The sequence below is a fragment of the Aquarana catesbeiana genome, linkage group LG03 (genome assembly GCF_042186555.1).
Source record: "Aquarana catesbeiana isolate 2022-GZ linkage group LG03, ASM4218655v1, whole genome shotgun sequence".
Taxonomy (NCBI): domain Eukaryota; kingdom Metazoa; phylum Chordata; class Amphibia; order Anura; family Ranidae; genus Aquarana; species Aquarana catesbeiana.
In genome coordinates this window covers 129,846,684-129,863,752 of record NC_133326.1, presented here as the reverse complement: position 1 = coordinate 129,863,752, position 17,069 = coordinate 129,846,684, and the positions used below count along the sequence as shown (strand labels likewise).

Here is a 17,069-nt window from a genome sequence, read left to right as displayed (position 1 = left end):
TGCCGAATAGCTGTGCATTTCAGAATCAGAGAGTTTTTACAGCTGAAAAACTCCTCTTCAAACCCACTAGGTCTTGGGGGGGGGGGGGGATTTCCAGCCAGAAAACTCCCCTGCCAAAAAATGCTGACAAAAGCCTATGGACACACAAGATAATATGCTGGGGAGTTTACTGGCTGCTGAAAAAATGCCTGAAGCCAAAAACAGTTGCTGTAAAAATATCCAGTGTGCATGAGGCCTTAAAGTTACTTACCTGTCTGTCCGCCCTAAGTACACTGAGCCGTGCACATGCAGCTCACTGTACAAATTCAGCAATGCCAGATCTGATGCCATTCCTGCCCAGCTAATGAAAGCGGCTGGCAATCGAGACCCAGAAGCAAGCTGACTGAAGATGTCAGCAGCTAGGCGGGGAGCTTGGGGATGCCGCATCGCTGGAGCCAAGGTGTGTATAGTTCAACTTTAAGTCTACATAACTGGAAAAGACTGGAGCCTTGATCAAGCATAGCATGCTGAGGATCATCACCTCCTCTCTTATGTCTACACCTTATGAACAGTCTGAGGCATTGTTGGTTGCCAGGCAACCACTCAGCTTGTCAAAGCAGTGTTACAGGATAAATAGGAGTTCAGCACTGCTAAAACTCCAAAGAGGTATGTTAATTGGTTCCTGTCTAAATTGAGCCTAGTATGCAAGATAGGCACTTTAAATCGGAGTTCCACCCAAAAGTGGAAGCTCCACTTATCTCACTCCTCCCCCCTCCATTGCCACATTTGGCGCCTGTTTTTGACAGGTACCTGTCCCCACTTCCGGGATATCATGCCGCGGCACAATAACTTGAAAATTCATCCCCCACTCCTTCTTCCGCCGCCAGAGGGCCATTCAGGGGCATGCGCGGTAGGGAACCGACTATGAAGCCGCAAGGCTTTACTGCCAGGTTTCCCTACTACGGATGGTGGCAGCAGCACCCAAGAGCCGATGGAAACATCGGCTGGGGTGCTGACATCGCTGGATTCCAGGACAGGTAAGCGTCCTAATATTAAAAGTCAGTAGCTATAGTATGTGCAGCTGCTGGCTTTTCATTTTTTGCTGGGGGGGGGGGGAACCTCCTCTTTAAACTGAAAGCTCCTTGAAGGCAGATCTAAACCCTCCTACATAGCTCCCAACTGTCCCTGATTTAGAGCAATGTCCCTCTTTCCTCCTCATTTGTCCCTCATTTTAGTCTGATCTATAGAGTTGTATATAAAATGCACTATTTATCAAGTAAAAAGTGTTTCCCAGTGCTAAAAACCTTTTATCCAATTTCTAAATTGCTGCATTTGTAAATTTCAAAAGCCAATATAAAGGAATGGTAATGGTTAAAAAAAAGCACTTGTGGGCTTAACTAATAATTTTTTGGCTAATTGTCCTGTAAGTGGGCGTGGCAGGGGGTGTGTCCTATGCTTACATACTTTAGCTAAAAAGTGTCCCTCGTTTCTATCTTAAAAAGTTGGGAGGTATGCTCCTATTGTGTTCAGCTAAGGAAGCTGCCATCCTAGCCTCTGTTTGATCTTCAACTGCCATGATGCTGCACATGTTATCAGTTATGACACCAAACATTTGATTGTTTAACAGTTTGCTTGAGAGCACAAGCAATGTGACAGTTACATTCCTGGTATGTGTTGGGAAATTGACTTTTTATTGAAACTGTTAAATCAATGGGTTTAGTTCTCCTTGAAGTGAACGCTTAGCGTATGAGTACATTTTGGGGCTATATAAAAACTTGTAATAAATAAATAAAAGGGGTTGCCTTGATCCTCTTTGTAGACTTTCTCCAGCATCTTGAGAATGGAGAAAGAGGACCCCTGTGGATACAGCACACAGTGTCACTTGAATGATGCACCAGGCCAAAGCACTCACCATTCCTCCACTGACCTCTTCCGACAAATTGAGTTTTTAGATAAGTCTCTGTGCAGATATTACAATGTGGCATCCTCAGGTGACATGGCAGGGTGCCACATTTTGAACAGCCATAGCAGGTATTTTAGTTATTTTTGGGCCCATTTACACCTTATACTGTACATCAGGCTGTGCCAGGCAGTTTTGCTCAACATAATCCCAACACATAGACAAGACAATTTTCCTTGAATCCTACGCGCTGATGTGCTGTGTGCTGAAAATAGGACATAGCAACATAGTAACGTAGTTGGTAAGGTCGAATAAAGACATCAGTCCATCCAGTTCAACCTGTGTAGGTGTGTGTAGAAAAATTATTTTCCATATCCCCTTAAATTGTTTACGTTAAGATGCACGTCCAAGGGTCTTTTAAAACTATCTATACTTCCTGCTGACACCACCGATTGTAGAAGAGAGTTCCACATCCTTACCGCCGTGACTGTGAAAAACCCCCTACGCAGCTTAAGGTTAAATCGCTCCGTGGTGTCCCATGTCCTCTTACAATCCCTGGGACTGAAAAGTTTTATATTTATGCTGGGATCTCCATTGAGATATTTGTATATCGCTATCATATCCCCTCACAAGCGTCTCATCTACAGTGAGAATAAATTAGGTGCTTGTAGTCGTTCCTCTTAACTGAGGTCCTCCAGTCCCATATTAATTTAGTTGCCCTTCTCTGGACTCTCTCTAACTCCGGTACATCCTTTCGGAGGATTGGTGACCAGAAATGGACAGAATACTCCAAATGGGGCCAAACCAGAGTTTTATAAAGTGGCAAAATAATCGTTTTATGTCTGGAGTAAATTCCCTTTTTATTGGATGCTAATATTCTGCTGTCTTTGGAAGCTGCAGCTTGACACTGCATGCTATTGCTCAGTCTGTCTTCTACTAGGACCCCTAGATCCTTCTCCATCCTGGAATCCCCTAGGGGTTCTCCCTCTAAAGAGTAACTTGTGTTTATATTTTTATCCCCCAAGTGCATTACCCTACGGTTACAGTATTAAACCTCATTTGCCATGTAGTAGCCCACTCAATCACTTTATTTAGTAAAGTTTCTATATCCTGCCGTGTTGTTATTGCCCTACATATTTTTGTGTCGTCAGCAAACAGTGAGATCGAGCTATTTATCCCATCCTCTATTCCCCAATAGCCATTTTTTCTATCCAGGTATCCAGGTATCCTACCCTATGGTCCATGCCTACAGACTTCAGCTTGTAGATTAAGTGTTTGTGGGGGACTGTATTAAATGCTTTTGCAAAATCCAGATACACCACATCCACTTTTTACAAGGCGGTGTATTGTGGCATAGTACTTACCTACGGATTAACTTAGCTGCATTATGTATTATTCTTTGGTTCTGCTACAATTGCACCATTCCAAGATATCTACCATCCTTGTAATTGTCAAGCCTGATCCCAGGCTCTGCTGTAAACCTTAGTGAAGATCACTTGTATGAGCTCAAATCCTTGTGTTTTTATTGGCTCTCACAACTGTCACATTCAATATGAGTGGTGCCATTACCACTACTAACATGATGCTGTACCACTGCTGCCTTATGACACCACGCATGGTGACTCACTGTAAGGGACTTGTATGGAAGGACTGCTGTATAGTTCCATGATGGAGCAGTGCCACCTATAGAAACACGAGCAAGTAGTGACATGGCAAGACAGAGTTTCAGAGTCAAGCAGTGCTTTCTAAAGAGACATGACCTGAGGCCACCTGACATGTCACACTGAAATTGTTATACTGTAACAATGATCTGGTACGTTATACTGTAACAAAGATCTGGTACAAGCATAATCTTAAATCCAATAAATTGAAATTTCCTCTGTCAGCTCTGAAGGAAGCTATGCAGTGTTCAGGCACTGCAATCTTATGCAAGGACCACCGTTAATCACAGTCCTCAGCCTGCTGGCAATGCACTGTCATCTCCAGCACTGCATTTCTCCACTAATGTAGATAGGCTTCCCCTCTACACATGTGCAATATACACCCCATCTGAAGGCACACAGCATAGTGTCCATACACATCCCCCCATTGCATATAAGATCCATCCTGATCTGGCGTCTACTGCACTATTCCCTTTCTTGGCAAAGCAATCCTGTCTACTACACAACTTGGCCAGCTGCTGCTAACTACTGCACTTGCCATTCTATGAGGACATGCACTGCAAACACACAGAATCCCCCATCCTCTGTAGTCATGCCATGCTAGCCATAGCTGTCCCAACCAACATGAGACTGCACCTGGGATACATGGGAACATGGGCCACAGAAATGTACAATGTAAGCTAATCAATGTGGGCAAAAATCTCCAATATATTCACATCTTACAACACATATTTATACACTGAGACATGGAGCCTACAGACAGCCAGCACAGGTATTTCATATACCAGGAGAGCTCAGACACATCATTGGTGCATTAGAGAGAGAGGAATTAGATAGATAGATAGATAGATAGATAGATAGATAGATAGATAGATAGATAGATAGATAGATAGATAGATAGATAGATAGATAGATACTGTATATTAGGCTAGCAGGTTTGCTATCCGTATGCTTGGAATGACACATGTGGAGGTACAGAAGATGATCCATGCTCCTAGGACAGGTGTACATTGTGTGTATCCCGATGTGACATGTCCTGATCTTGTATGGAATGTCGCCCCCGTAGTGTATAGACAGTATATAGGTATAGGGTGTATTGTCAGCCCCCTAGTAATGCAGAGTAGGGAGTGATGTCCAGGTCTGGTGTGTGCCCAGTATACAGTGTATACCCCCATAGTAGGGATGTCCAGGTACATATAAGGTATAGGGATTAGATATAGACATGCACGGGGTGGTTTATACAGATGCATGCCTGGATCGGTGTATACAGGTTATAGTGAAGAATGCACGGAGTGGTACATACAAGGTATACAAGGGTTATATAGATGATTGCCCGGTAGTGGGTCTATACAGGGTATATTCAGGGTATATACAGGGTATATACAGATGAATGCCCGGTAGCGGGTCTATACAAGGTATATTCAGGGTATATACAGATGAATGCCCGGTAGCGGGTCTATACAAGGTATATAGATGAGTGTATACAGTATATAGCGGGTGTATACAAAGTATATAGATGAGTGTATACAAGGTATATAGATGAGTGTATACAGTATATAGCGGGTGTATGCAAGGTATATAGATGAGTGTATACAGTATATATAAATGAGTGTATACAGTATATATAGATGAGTGTATACAGTATATATAGATGAGTATATACAGTATATAAAGATGAGTGTATACAGTATATATAGATGAGTGTATAGAGTATATATAGATGAGTGTATACAGTATATACAGATGAGTGTATAGAGTATATATAGATGAGTATATAGAGTATCTATAGATGAGTGTATAGAGTATATATAGATGAGTATATAGAGTATCTATAGATGAGTGTATACAGTATACATAGATGAGTGTATCTATAGATGAGTATATAGAGTATCTATAGATGAGTGTATACAGTATACATAGATGAGTGTATAGAGTATCTATAGATGAGTGTATACAGTATACATAGATGAGTGTATAGAGTATATACAGATGAGTATATAGAGTATCTATAGATGAGTGTATACAGTATACATAGATGAGTGTATAGAGTATATATAGATGAGTATATAGAGTATCTATAGATGAGTGTATACAGTATACATAGATGAGTGTATAGAGTATATATAGATGAGTATATAGAGTATCTATAGATGAGTGTATACAGTATACATAGATGAGTGTATAGAGTATATACAGATGAGTATATAGAGTATCTATAGATGAGTGTATACAGTATACATAGATGAGTGTATAGAGTATATATAGATGAGTATATAGAGTATCTATAGATGAGTGTATACAGTATACATAGATGAGTGTATAGAGTATATATAGATGAGTATATAGAGTATCTATAGATGAGTGTATACAGTATACATAGATGAGTGTATAGAGTATATATAGATGAGTATATAGAGTATCTATAGATGAGTGTATACAGTATACATAGATGAGTGTATAGAGTATATACAGATGAGTATATAGAGTATCTATAGATGAGTGTATACAGTATACATAGATGAGTGTATAGAGTATATACAGATGAGTATATAGAGTATCTATAGATGAGTGTATACAGTATACATAGATGAGTGTATAGAGTATAGATGAGTATATAGAGTATCTATAGATGAGTATATACAGTATACATAGATGAGTGTATAGAGTATAGATGAGTATATAGAGGGTCGCTCACCGTTTGCTGCAGGTCCGGGATTCCGATCCTGATGATCACCGCGTTCCCCGCTGTCTCTTCCATCCGCCGGCCGGGTGGGTCTCCGTCCGATCCGGGGGGGTGTGTGTCCGATCCTGGGGGGTCGGTGGGGGAGTTCCTTGTGGGGGTGTCGGTAGAGGATGGGGGGCTCCTTTCGTCTTCCCCGTTGGAGATGTCTGCGATGCGAGGCTCGGGGGAGTCTGCGATGTCGGGGTGTCTTCTGGCTGTCTGGGGGGATCTTCCTCCTGGCTCCGGGGTGCCTGGGTCTCCCCCGGGAGATCGGAGTTTGCGGGGAGCCCCGAGGTCCCTCGGGGGCCCCTGGGGGGGGCTGGGTGAGGGGGGTCCGGTCCGCTCCGGGAGCTCAGGAACCGGAGACACAACATGAGCAGGAGAGGGGGAGGAGCGGAGAGACTGCATCTAATAGAGAGGAGAGGAGAGAGAGAGAGAGGGGGGTGAGAGGGGGCACTGCGGGGGGATGAGGGATGGATGGATGGGGGACTAGGCTGGGGGGGGACCAGGGGGCACCTGCCCGAGATCGCCTCCGACCATACATAGTACAATCACATTCTACATGGCACACACTCATCTCCATCCAATAGGGAGGATGGGAGCTCCATCACCGAGAGAGAGAAAAGACTGCATGGAGCACTCAGCCAATGGACTGCAATGGAAGATGGATGGATGGATGGATGGATGGACACAGATCAGACAGCACAGGGGACACCAGGGACAGGACAGGAGCTGCACTATAAGAGGGATGCAATGGACTCATGTCACACAGATGTACAAGATGATGTCACATCTTATTATAATGGGGATCATGTCTTTATGGTGTGAACCCAACAACTGGGGTGATGGGCAGTGTCCCCCTAATGCTGCAACAACTGGGTTGATGGGCAGTGTCCCCTAGAAATGGGGTGATGGGCAGTGTCCCCTAGAAATGGAGTGATGGGCAGTGTCCCCTAATGCTACAACATTAGATGTTTAATCATCTACCAGATGACAGGTCTAATATAAATGCCTTCACCCAGGAGGCACATATCTTTCTCATTGGAGCCCATGTATAGAGCATCACCTGTGTCCCCTCATAGGCTTTTCAGCATGCCATTGTCATATGGTGCCAGGCAGTGTGTGGTGTGCAGCCCTATGGGAGTCAGTGTGTAACAGGTATGAAAGGGGGGGGGGGGGGGGGATTCAAGCAGCTAAAGGAGACCTCGCTGAATACAAAGAGGTGAAATAAGGATTCTAGAAGATGAGCCACCCCCACTGTATATCATTAAACTATGCCAGATCAGGCCAGAGGAAGGATTGCACTCAATGCAGCATTTCTTAAAAAAAAAAAAAAAAAAAAGAATTAAAATTGAATATATAATACCTGAGACTAGAGATGAGCAAATCTACCCAGGTCTGATTTATCAAGGGTTCATTGAGAATCTGAACTAAGAGGCAATCACACTGAAGACTGCAGGGGCAAATTTTAGTCAATTCTGACCAATTTTATAGCTAATAAGCATACTAATGTATGTAACTAAAAAGGCAGAGGAAGCTGGGCGCTGCAATGGGGTAGAAATGCAAAATTATTTGTTAAAAAATACCATACAATGAGGAGCAAGCCTTTTTTATGTGGCCTTGATGGTGATATTGAAAATATACAAATGCTTTAAAGCCCAACTCCGGGAACATTTTAAATGATCTCTTGAAGTGGGTCTGCATCCACACCGCAAGAGTTAATTGCTAATTTTGTCTAGGGGAGAGAAGAAACTACGTCACTTAAAGTGGTAGTAAACTCTGTTTTATTATTTTTACCTACAGGGAAGCTTATATTAAAGCTTCCCTGTAGGTAAAATGAATATCTCCTAAACGTGCACCGTTTAGGAGATATTCTAGCGAACAGCAGCCGGTGATGTCACGGGCGCATGCGCTCTGAAGGGCCAGCATACCCGAGCCGTTCATTCAGAGCTGTGTGCCGCTGCCGTGACTCCAGCGTGCATGCGCAGGAGTGACGTCATCATAGCTCCACCAGTCAGAAGGTCGAACCCAGAAGGAAGACTAGATTAAGATGGAAGCCTCTGCAGCGGTGACAGCGCTGGGGGTTAGTCTTTCATAATGTGCTAGTATGCAGTACATACTAGCATATTATGATATTGCCTTACAGGGTGAACCTTTTTTTTTTTTACTTTACTACCACCTAAAGTGGTAAAGTCTTTGTTTTTTTTTTTTCTTTAAAAATAACAACTTACTTACATACTTACAACGTACTTACATACATACAGTACAGTGGTTTTGCAAAGAGCAACCCAGATCCTCCTCTTCTCGAATCCCTTGCTGGTGCTCCTGGCCCCTTCCTCCTGCTGAGTGCCAATGGCACTGCTCTGCCATCTCAGCCAATGTGGAGGGAGAGTCCCAGGCAGCCACCACTCTCCTGCAACATCGCTGGATCGAGATGGGCTCGGGTAAGTATTAGGGGGGCTGAAAGGGGCTGCTGCACACAGAAGGTTTTTTTTTTTATCTTAATACATAGAATGCATTAAGATAAAAAACTTTCTGACTTTACAACCACTTTAAGCTGGCCATATATATGTGGAACTCACTCAATGAGCAATACAATCTTGATAATCTTCAATTTATCATAAAGTGCAAACTACAAAAGTGACAACACAACACATGTCCAATAACATAATCTTCACACAACATAGTTACATAGTTACATAGTAGGTGAGGTTGAAAAAAGACACAAGTCCATCAAGTCCAACCTATGTGTGTGATTATGTGTCAGTATTACATTGTATATCCCTGTATTTTGCGGTCATTCAGGTGATTATCTAATAGTTTCTTGAAGCTATCAATGCTCCCCGCTGAGACCACTGCCTGTGGAAGGGAATTCCACATCCTTGCCGCTCTTACAGTAAAGAACCCTCTACGTAGTTTAAGGTTAAACCTCTTTTATTCTAATTTTAATGAGTGGCCACGAGTCTTGTTAAAGACTCTCTTCTACGAAAAAGTTTTATCCCTATTGTGGGGTCACCAGTACGGTATTTGTATATTGAAATCATATCCCCTCTCAAGCGTCTCTTCTCCAGAGAGAATAAGTTCAGTGCTCCTAACGTTTCCTTATAACTAATATTCTCCAGACCCTTTATTAGCTTTGTTGCCCTTCTTTGTACTTGCTCCATTTCCAGTTCATCCTTCCTGAGGACTGGTGCCCAGAACTGGACAGCATACTCCAGGTGCGGCCGGACCAGAGCCTTGTAGAGTGGGAGAATTATCGTTTTATTTCTGGAGTAGATCCCCTTTTTAATGCATGTCAATATTCTGTTTGCTTTGTTAGCAGCAGCTTGGCATTGCATGCCATTTCTGAGCCTATCATCTACTAGGACCCCCAGGTCCTTTTCCATCCTAGATTCCCCCAGAGGTTCTCCCCAGTGTATAGATTGCATTCATATTTTTGCCACCCAAATGCATTATTTTACATTTTTCTACATTGAACCTCATTTTCGATGTAGTCGCCCACCCCATTAATTTGTTCAGGTCTTTTTGCAAGATTTCCACATCCTGCGGAGAAGTTATTGCCCTGCTTAGCTTAGTATCATCTGCAAATACAGAGATTGAACTGTTTATCCCATCCTCCAGATCGTTTATGAACAAATTAAATAGGATTGGTCCCAGCACAGAACCCTGGGGAACCCCACTACCCACCCCTGACCATTCTGAGTACTCCCCATTTATCACCACGTTCTGAACTCGCCCTTCTAGCCATTTTCAATCCATGTACTCACCCTACGGTCCATGCGAACAGACCTTATTTTGTGCAGTAAACGTTTATGGGGAACTGTGTCAAATGCTTTTGCAAAATCCAGATACACCACGTCTACGGGCCTTCCTTTATCTAGATGGCAACTCACCTCCTCATAGAAGGTTAATAGATTGGTTTGGCAAGAACGATTCTTCATGAATCCATGCTGATTACTGCTAATGATACCGTTCTTATTACTAAAATCTTGTATATAGTCCCTTATCATCCCCTCCAAGAGTTTACATACTATTGATGTTAGGCTAACTGGTCTGTAATTCCCAGGGATGTATTTTGGGCCCTTTTTAAATATTGGTGCTACATTGGCTTTTCTCCAATCAGCTGGTACCATTCCAGTCAATAGACTATCTGTAAAAATTAGGAACAACGGTCTGGCAATCACTTGACTGAGTTCCCTAAGTACCCTCGGATGCAAGCCATCTGGTCCCTGTGATTTATTAATGTTAAGTTCCTCAAGTCTAATTTTAATTCTGTCCTCTGTTAACCATGGAGGTGCTTCCTGTGTTGTGTCATGAGGATAAACACTGCAGTTTTGGTTACTGAAGCCCCCTGATTCACTCATGAAGAATAAATTCAATACCTTCGCCATCTCCCCATCCTTTGTAACCAGATGTCCTTCCTCATTCTTTATGGGGCCAATATGGTCAGTCCTCCCTTTTTAACTGTTTACATACTTAAAGAATTTCTTGGGATTTTTTTTTGCTCTCCTCCGCTATGTGTCTTTCATGTTCTATCATAGCTGTCCTAATTGCACCCTTACATTTCTTGTTGCATTCTTTATAAAGTCTGAATGCTGTGGATGATCCCTCAACCTTGTATTTTTTGAAGGCCTTCTCCTTTGCTTTTATATGCATTTTTACATTGGAGTTAAGCCATCCAGGACTTTTGTTCGCTCTTTTAAATTTATTACCCAATGGGATACATTGGCTAATGCCCGTATTTAATATGCTCTTAAAGCAAACCCATCTCTCCTCCGTATTCTTTGTTCCTAATATTTTATCCCAATTTATGCCTTTTAGCAAGGTTTGTAGTTTAGGGAAGTTGGCTCTTTTGAAATTCAGTGCCTTTGTATTCCCTTTATGTTTCCTATTTGTGTGATTTATACTGAAACTAATTGACCTGTGATCGCTGTTACCTAAATTGCCCCGTATTTCCACATCCGTGATCAGGTCTGTATTGTTGGTAATCAGTAGATCCAGTAATGCTTTATTTCTAGTTGGTGCGTCTACCATCTGACCCATAAAATTGTCCTGCAAGACATTAAGGAACTGGCGAGCCTTAAATGAATGCGCGGTTCCCTCCGCCCAGTCTATGTCTGGATAATTAAAATCTCCCATTATGATAACACTTCCCATCCTTGCTGCTAATCCAAATTGTGATAGGAGATCTGTCTCCACTTCCTCCCTCAGGTTAGGGGGCCTATAGCATACTCCCAGTATTATTTTACCCTTAGCTTCATCCCTTTGGAGCTCTACCCATAAGGATTCCACCTCCTCTCTAGCTCCCTCAGTGATGTCATCTCTCACATTCACTTGTACATTATTCTTGATATATAGGCATACCCCTCCCCCTTTTTTACCCTCTCTATCCTTGCGGTATAGGGTATACCCTTGATTGTTTGCCAGCCAATCATGAGAGCTGTTGAACCAGGTCTCTGAAATGCCCACAAATTCCAAATCCTCCTTGTACAACAGTATCTCTAGTTCACCCATCTTGTCCGCCATGCTCCTGGCATTGGTGAACATGCCACATAGTTTAGACCGGTCGCATATTGTCCTCGTATTGGGTGTTTCGAGATTGCAACTAGGACTTGCTACTATACTCACCTTGTGTTTTTGTGCTTTGGTTAACCTACCACTAATGCCCCCAATGCTACCCTCTGGAATATCTTCCGCGCTGGCTATCTCTGCCTCTGGACCCTCCCCCTCATCGCCTAGTTTAAAAACCCCTCTAACGTTTTGGCCATCTTCATTCCCAGCAGATCTGCACCCTCCTCATTTAGGTGCAGTCCGTCCCTTCTATAGTACCGGTTACCGACTGAGAAGTTGGCCCAGTCCTCCAGGAACCCAAACCCCTCCTTACTACACCAGCTCTTAAGCCACTTGTTTACTTCCCTAATCTCCCTCTGCCTTTCTGGTGTGGCTCGATGTGCCGGTAGTATTCCTGAGAATACTACCTTAGAGGTCCTTTTCCTCAATTTAGCTCCTAAGTCCCTAAAATCGTTCTTTAGGACACTCCATCTGCCTCTGACTTTGTCATTGGTGCCAACGTGCACCATGACAGAACCATAAGGTGCCACAGTGTTTAAAGTGACAATGCAATATATACTAAAGGTGCTCAGTCAGATAAAGTTCATAAATGAAAGTGCTTGTGTGAAGAAAAATAGAATCCAATAAGTCCAGATCATATACAACTACCACCATCCGTAGTGCGCCAGTGATTTGCCCCAGCCTCTCATCTCAGATAAAGACCCCTACAGGTCAAGTTTGGCTTGTATGTAATATCTGTCTCCAGGGTTCACGCAATTATATCCTACTGCTGGGACCTCCAATCAGACAGGAAAGGATCTCCATGGATAACAATGATATCGTTAAACAGGTCCTCACTTCCATCCATATAACGTTTCACATGCAACATAAAGGGATCACCATGGTGTAGTAGTTCAATAAATTGTTTATTAAAAAAAGCAGTAAACTATTGATACACTTGATGAAGTCACGTGATCAGTGACACAACACGTAGGGAGGAGTCAGGGGATGTCACTTCCGGTTGTGGCCTAGACTGGAAGTACTGTTATATGTGAAATCGTTTTTTCAGATTTTAAACTGTAGGTTTACTGCTTTTTTTAATAAACAATTTATTGAACTACTACACCATAGAGATCCCTTTATGTTGCATGTGAAACGTTATATGGAGGGAAGTGAGGACCTGTCTAAAGATATCGTTGTTATCTGTGGAGATCCTTTCCTGTCTGATTGGAGGTCCCAGGAGTAGGAATTCATTGCGTGGATCCTGGAGACACATATTACATACAAGCCCAACTAGACCTGTAGGGGTCTTTATCTTAGGTGAGAGGCTGGGGCAAACCACTGGCGCACTACGGATGGTGAAAGTTGTATATGATATGGACTTATTGGATTCTATCTTTCTTCACACAAGCACTTTCATTTATGAGCTTTATCTGATTGAACACCTTTATTATATATTGCATTGTCACTTTAAACACTGTGGCACCTTATGGTGCAAGAAGATTACATTATTGGACATTTGTTGCATTGTCACTTTTGTATTTTGCCCTTTATGATCAATTGAAGATTATCAAGATTTTATTGCTCATTGAGTGAGCGCCACATATATATTTTTATTTAATTATCACTGTGTGGGAACACCTTTTCATGTTGGCAGGTACTCAGCTTTATTTATAGTTATTTGGTTTGCACATTAGTATATTCGCTTGTATTTAAGCTGGCCATGCCTTATATAGTTTTCTTACTCAATTTCCTTTAGATTTATCTTCAACTATGTAGTGAAATGGCCTGCCTGATTGAATACAAATTGAAAGTGTTAAGGTTTGACCTCATATTATATGGTTTTGGTAAATCTGAAGGAAAATTGGACAAGAAAATTGTATAATGTATGGCCAGCTATAGGCTAAATTTGCACAGGCATCATGCCCCAGTGCGAATAACAATGGCGGAAATCTGCTGATTCCCGCCACTGTTTTTACACCTGTGAGCAGCTATATGTGGCCACCAGCAACCTGTCAATAAAGTGTATGGGCTCAGCACCTGCAGCTAGCCCCTCACAGGTATCAAATCAGCAACAGGAATCAGCATAATCCCACCACTGCTATTCACACTGGGGTACAATGCCCATGCAGGTGTAGCTTTACTTGATCCTCCACTTTCCCAGAAGACAGCGGTCCCCCATGTTCCGGTGGTAGAGTGTCCCCCTTGCCTGAACACATCCAATGCAGGGCTATGGGCCCTGTTTTGTTCTTGATAACATTAGGATCCTAGACCTTTACAGCATAGGTAAAAGAGACTGCAGGGACGGATCTAGTTGTGGGGAATGGCAGAGCATAAGGTAAGTATTTTATTGTTCTCCCAGACCTAAACAAGCAATTAACCCTTACAGCACAAGCACATCCTCCTGCAAGGGATTTTTTAGCTGCCCAGAGTAGGGCTTTAAATGATATGCTTAGTGGATGCCTTAAAGCTGTGTTTGGTGTTCTGAAACAGTATGATTTTCATGTACAGCCTTAGTGACAGCATACCCTGGCAGTCCATAGTAATTTTATAATGAAGGTGCTGGTTTAACTAAAAGAGCCCTTATTGGCCATTTTATGACTAATGGCCATAGGTCAAAGGCCATGCAATGTGTTATGGCTTTAATGGAAATCTGCACATATATGTGGCAGGACTATGAATCTAAACAGGATTCACCTCTAAGCCAAGGTAGCGGCGAGCCCAAACCTCATCCCTGCAGAAGACTATATTGCTGTGAAAATAAGGCTGGCCACAGATATCTTCAGAGAAGCCAGAGGGCTTATCAAGAAAAAATGAACAGATTTCCCTATCTACACATGCAAGGTGAATAAAGGAATCCTCCCAGCTGTGCCATTGTATTCTGACAGTCGGACTCCTCTGCTGTCAGAATACACTCATCAGTGGCTGCAGCTAATTAGTTGCAGTCGCTGATTGACAAAAGTTTTCTGGGGACTGGTCTTTGATAGCTCTGGCCACCAGTACTGCATTGTGGGATGGTACCCTTTCCACTACTGGGTCCTGCATTTGGAGTGGCTGCAGTGATTGTAGTAGGGGGATTGTAGTTACTATAGAGGTACAGTCAAGTACCTTTTGGTGATTATTATGTGTTTAGTTCCTATTAGGTTTCTTAATATGTATGTATAAATGCTTTCTTTACATGTAAGCCCAATTAGTGGTAAAATTGTGTTTAAACAGCTATCAGGCTTGCACATTCAGACTGACGAGACCACCTCCCACCCATACACTTTACATCACAGGTGCTTGTGCCTTTCCAGAGCACAGGAAGAAGCAATCAATGTACTGCACGAGCAGCCTGAGCAATGTTATAACAGTTCCCAGAGACTTTATGGAAAGGGTAAATTAAGCCACTTATGTGCAAGACCAGCCCACCCAGTTTGACCATTAAAAATAACTAACACTTTAACCATTCAAGAAATAAATATCGGAAATATCTCCCATCTCCTTCATTGGCAAAACCTCAATACTATGCTTTTTGTAACTGCCAACCAGAGCTGCATGGCAGGTAGGTATTATGGCAATGGCTATGGTGAGGGTGGTTTAAATGGTTAAGAATTATGGTGGTGTTTTGGCAACACTGTCATAACAATTATAGTGGATGGTAGTGGAAACTTTTTATGATTCTGACATTTTTTAGTATTTTTTTTATTTGATTTTTGGAATAAATAAATTGAAATCTATGTATCCTGCATCCCGTCTAAAAAAAAAAAAACCTTTTAGTGTGACTATCTGGTGGTTATATCAGTCTGGTGCATTATTTTCATATTTTGGGGGACAGCATCCTAATAGATGAGTTAGTAAGCAAATGAATCAATTTTCTGTGGGGTGCTCTCGGTGGCTGTTTTTTTATTGAGTCTTTTTTTAGGAGTTACTTTGGCTCATCACAATATGCCAATTGATTAGACCACACTTTAGCTTTAGGTTTATGAATATTCTTGGGATGTCTCGCTTGAATGGGCTGCTTCAGAACAAGCCTTTTGTTGGGATTGTGAACAGAACATTGTTCCAGTAATGATGTGGATCATGGAATCTGAGAAGGAGATAGGTTTCCTCCATGGTAATCTGCCATGAACACCACCATTGTTTAGCGTTTCTCTTATAACAGACTCATAAAAACTGATGTTATCAAGAGCAAATACAGTTAAGATACCTTCAAATCCTTAGCCCTTACCCTAGTGATCTCTGACACCTGTTTTAAAGGGGAAAAGTAAATGAAAATCAGTATTAAACAGGTTCTTCAGCCTTTTTGAAGAAAAAAAAATAAAAGTCAGCAGCTACAAATACTGTAGTTGCTGACTTTTGATAAAAGGACACTTACCTGTCCAAGAATACAGCCCTGTCCTTACCCAGGCTGGTTCTTCGCTGGTCTTTGGTTACCTGGCACCAGCATGTTCAGTGTGGGGAGTCGGCTGTGACCCAATCTGTGCTGAGTGAATGGTCTTGCAGCCTGTTGGGACCTGTGTCGTACCCCAGGGCTGTGGACAGGGGGGCAAGCTTCCCGTTTAATCGCCTAGGCGATCCGACTGGAAGGGGTTACCTACCAAACTAGGTACCCGCTCACCCTCAAAATATAAAAACATACAGAAGTTTTAGAGGAGGATGGGAGGAGGACATAAAGGGCAAAGTTCCACTTTAAGGGAAAATATTTTGAGATATAAGGCTACTTACAGATTGCCAATTATTCATATGAAAAACTAGGAACCTGTCAATTTATTTCTGCAGATATGATTATGAAACTGTCTGATCTGTTCATGCACTGGGCCAGCAGAATATCCAGCAACTGTTAGTTGCTGGACTGGGGACTTGCACGGCTGTGATGGCATTTGTTTTACTATTCTATGACTGCTATTTGGGACTGCTATCTGGTAAACTCCATCTCTTATTTAATAGGACTGATTGCCCTATAAGTTTAAGCCCTACCCACCTGCCAGCATTGTAGTCATAATGTAGGCTGCAAACGAGTGTGGGATTGCTATGCCTCCATGTTTATGTGCATCGAAAGAAAAATTACTGCTATGTAAGTAAACAATTTTCCAGTTTTCCGGGCACAAAAATGGCAGATTGGCTGTGGGATAAAGAAAAAAAAGTGAGACAATTTTTTTTTTTATTAGGCAACTAGACAAAAAGGAAGACTGGAAAACCACTCTCCCAAATTTGACCTTCATCAGAGATGCTGGGTCTACCCGATAATGAGAAGAAGGTGCCATACAATGTTCAA

At 42.4% G+C, this 17,069-nt stretch overlaps 1 protein-coding gene across 4 annotated transcripts in view; it reads right to left on the bottom strand.

The window, feature by feature from the left end:
- The window catches only part of SHANK3 (SH3 and multiple ankyrin repeat domains 3), a 605,848-nt gene that overhangs the window by 449,604 nt on the left and 139,175 nt on the right, over positions 1 to 17,069 (bottom strand). For all 4 annotated transcript variants that reach the window (XM_073619226.1, XM_073619225.1, XM_073619228.1 and 1 more), the window contains exon 3: positions 6,236 to 6,670. In XM_073619226.1, the coding sequence (XP_073475327.1) occupies positions 6,236 to 6,670 (435 nt within the window). The remainder of the gene's footprint in view (positions 1 to 6,235; positions 6,671 to 17,069) is intronic.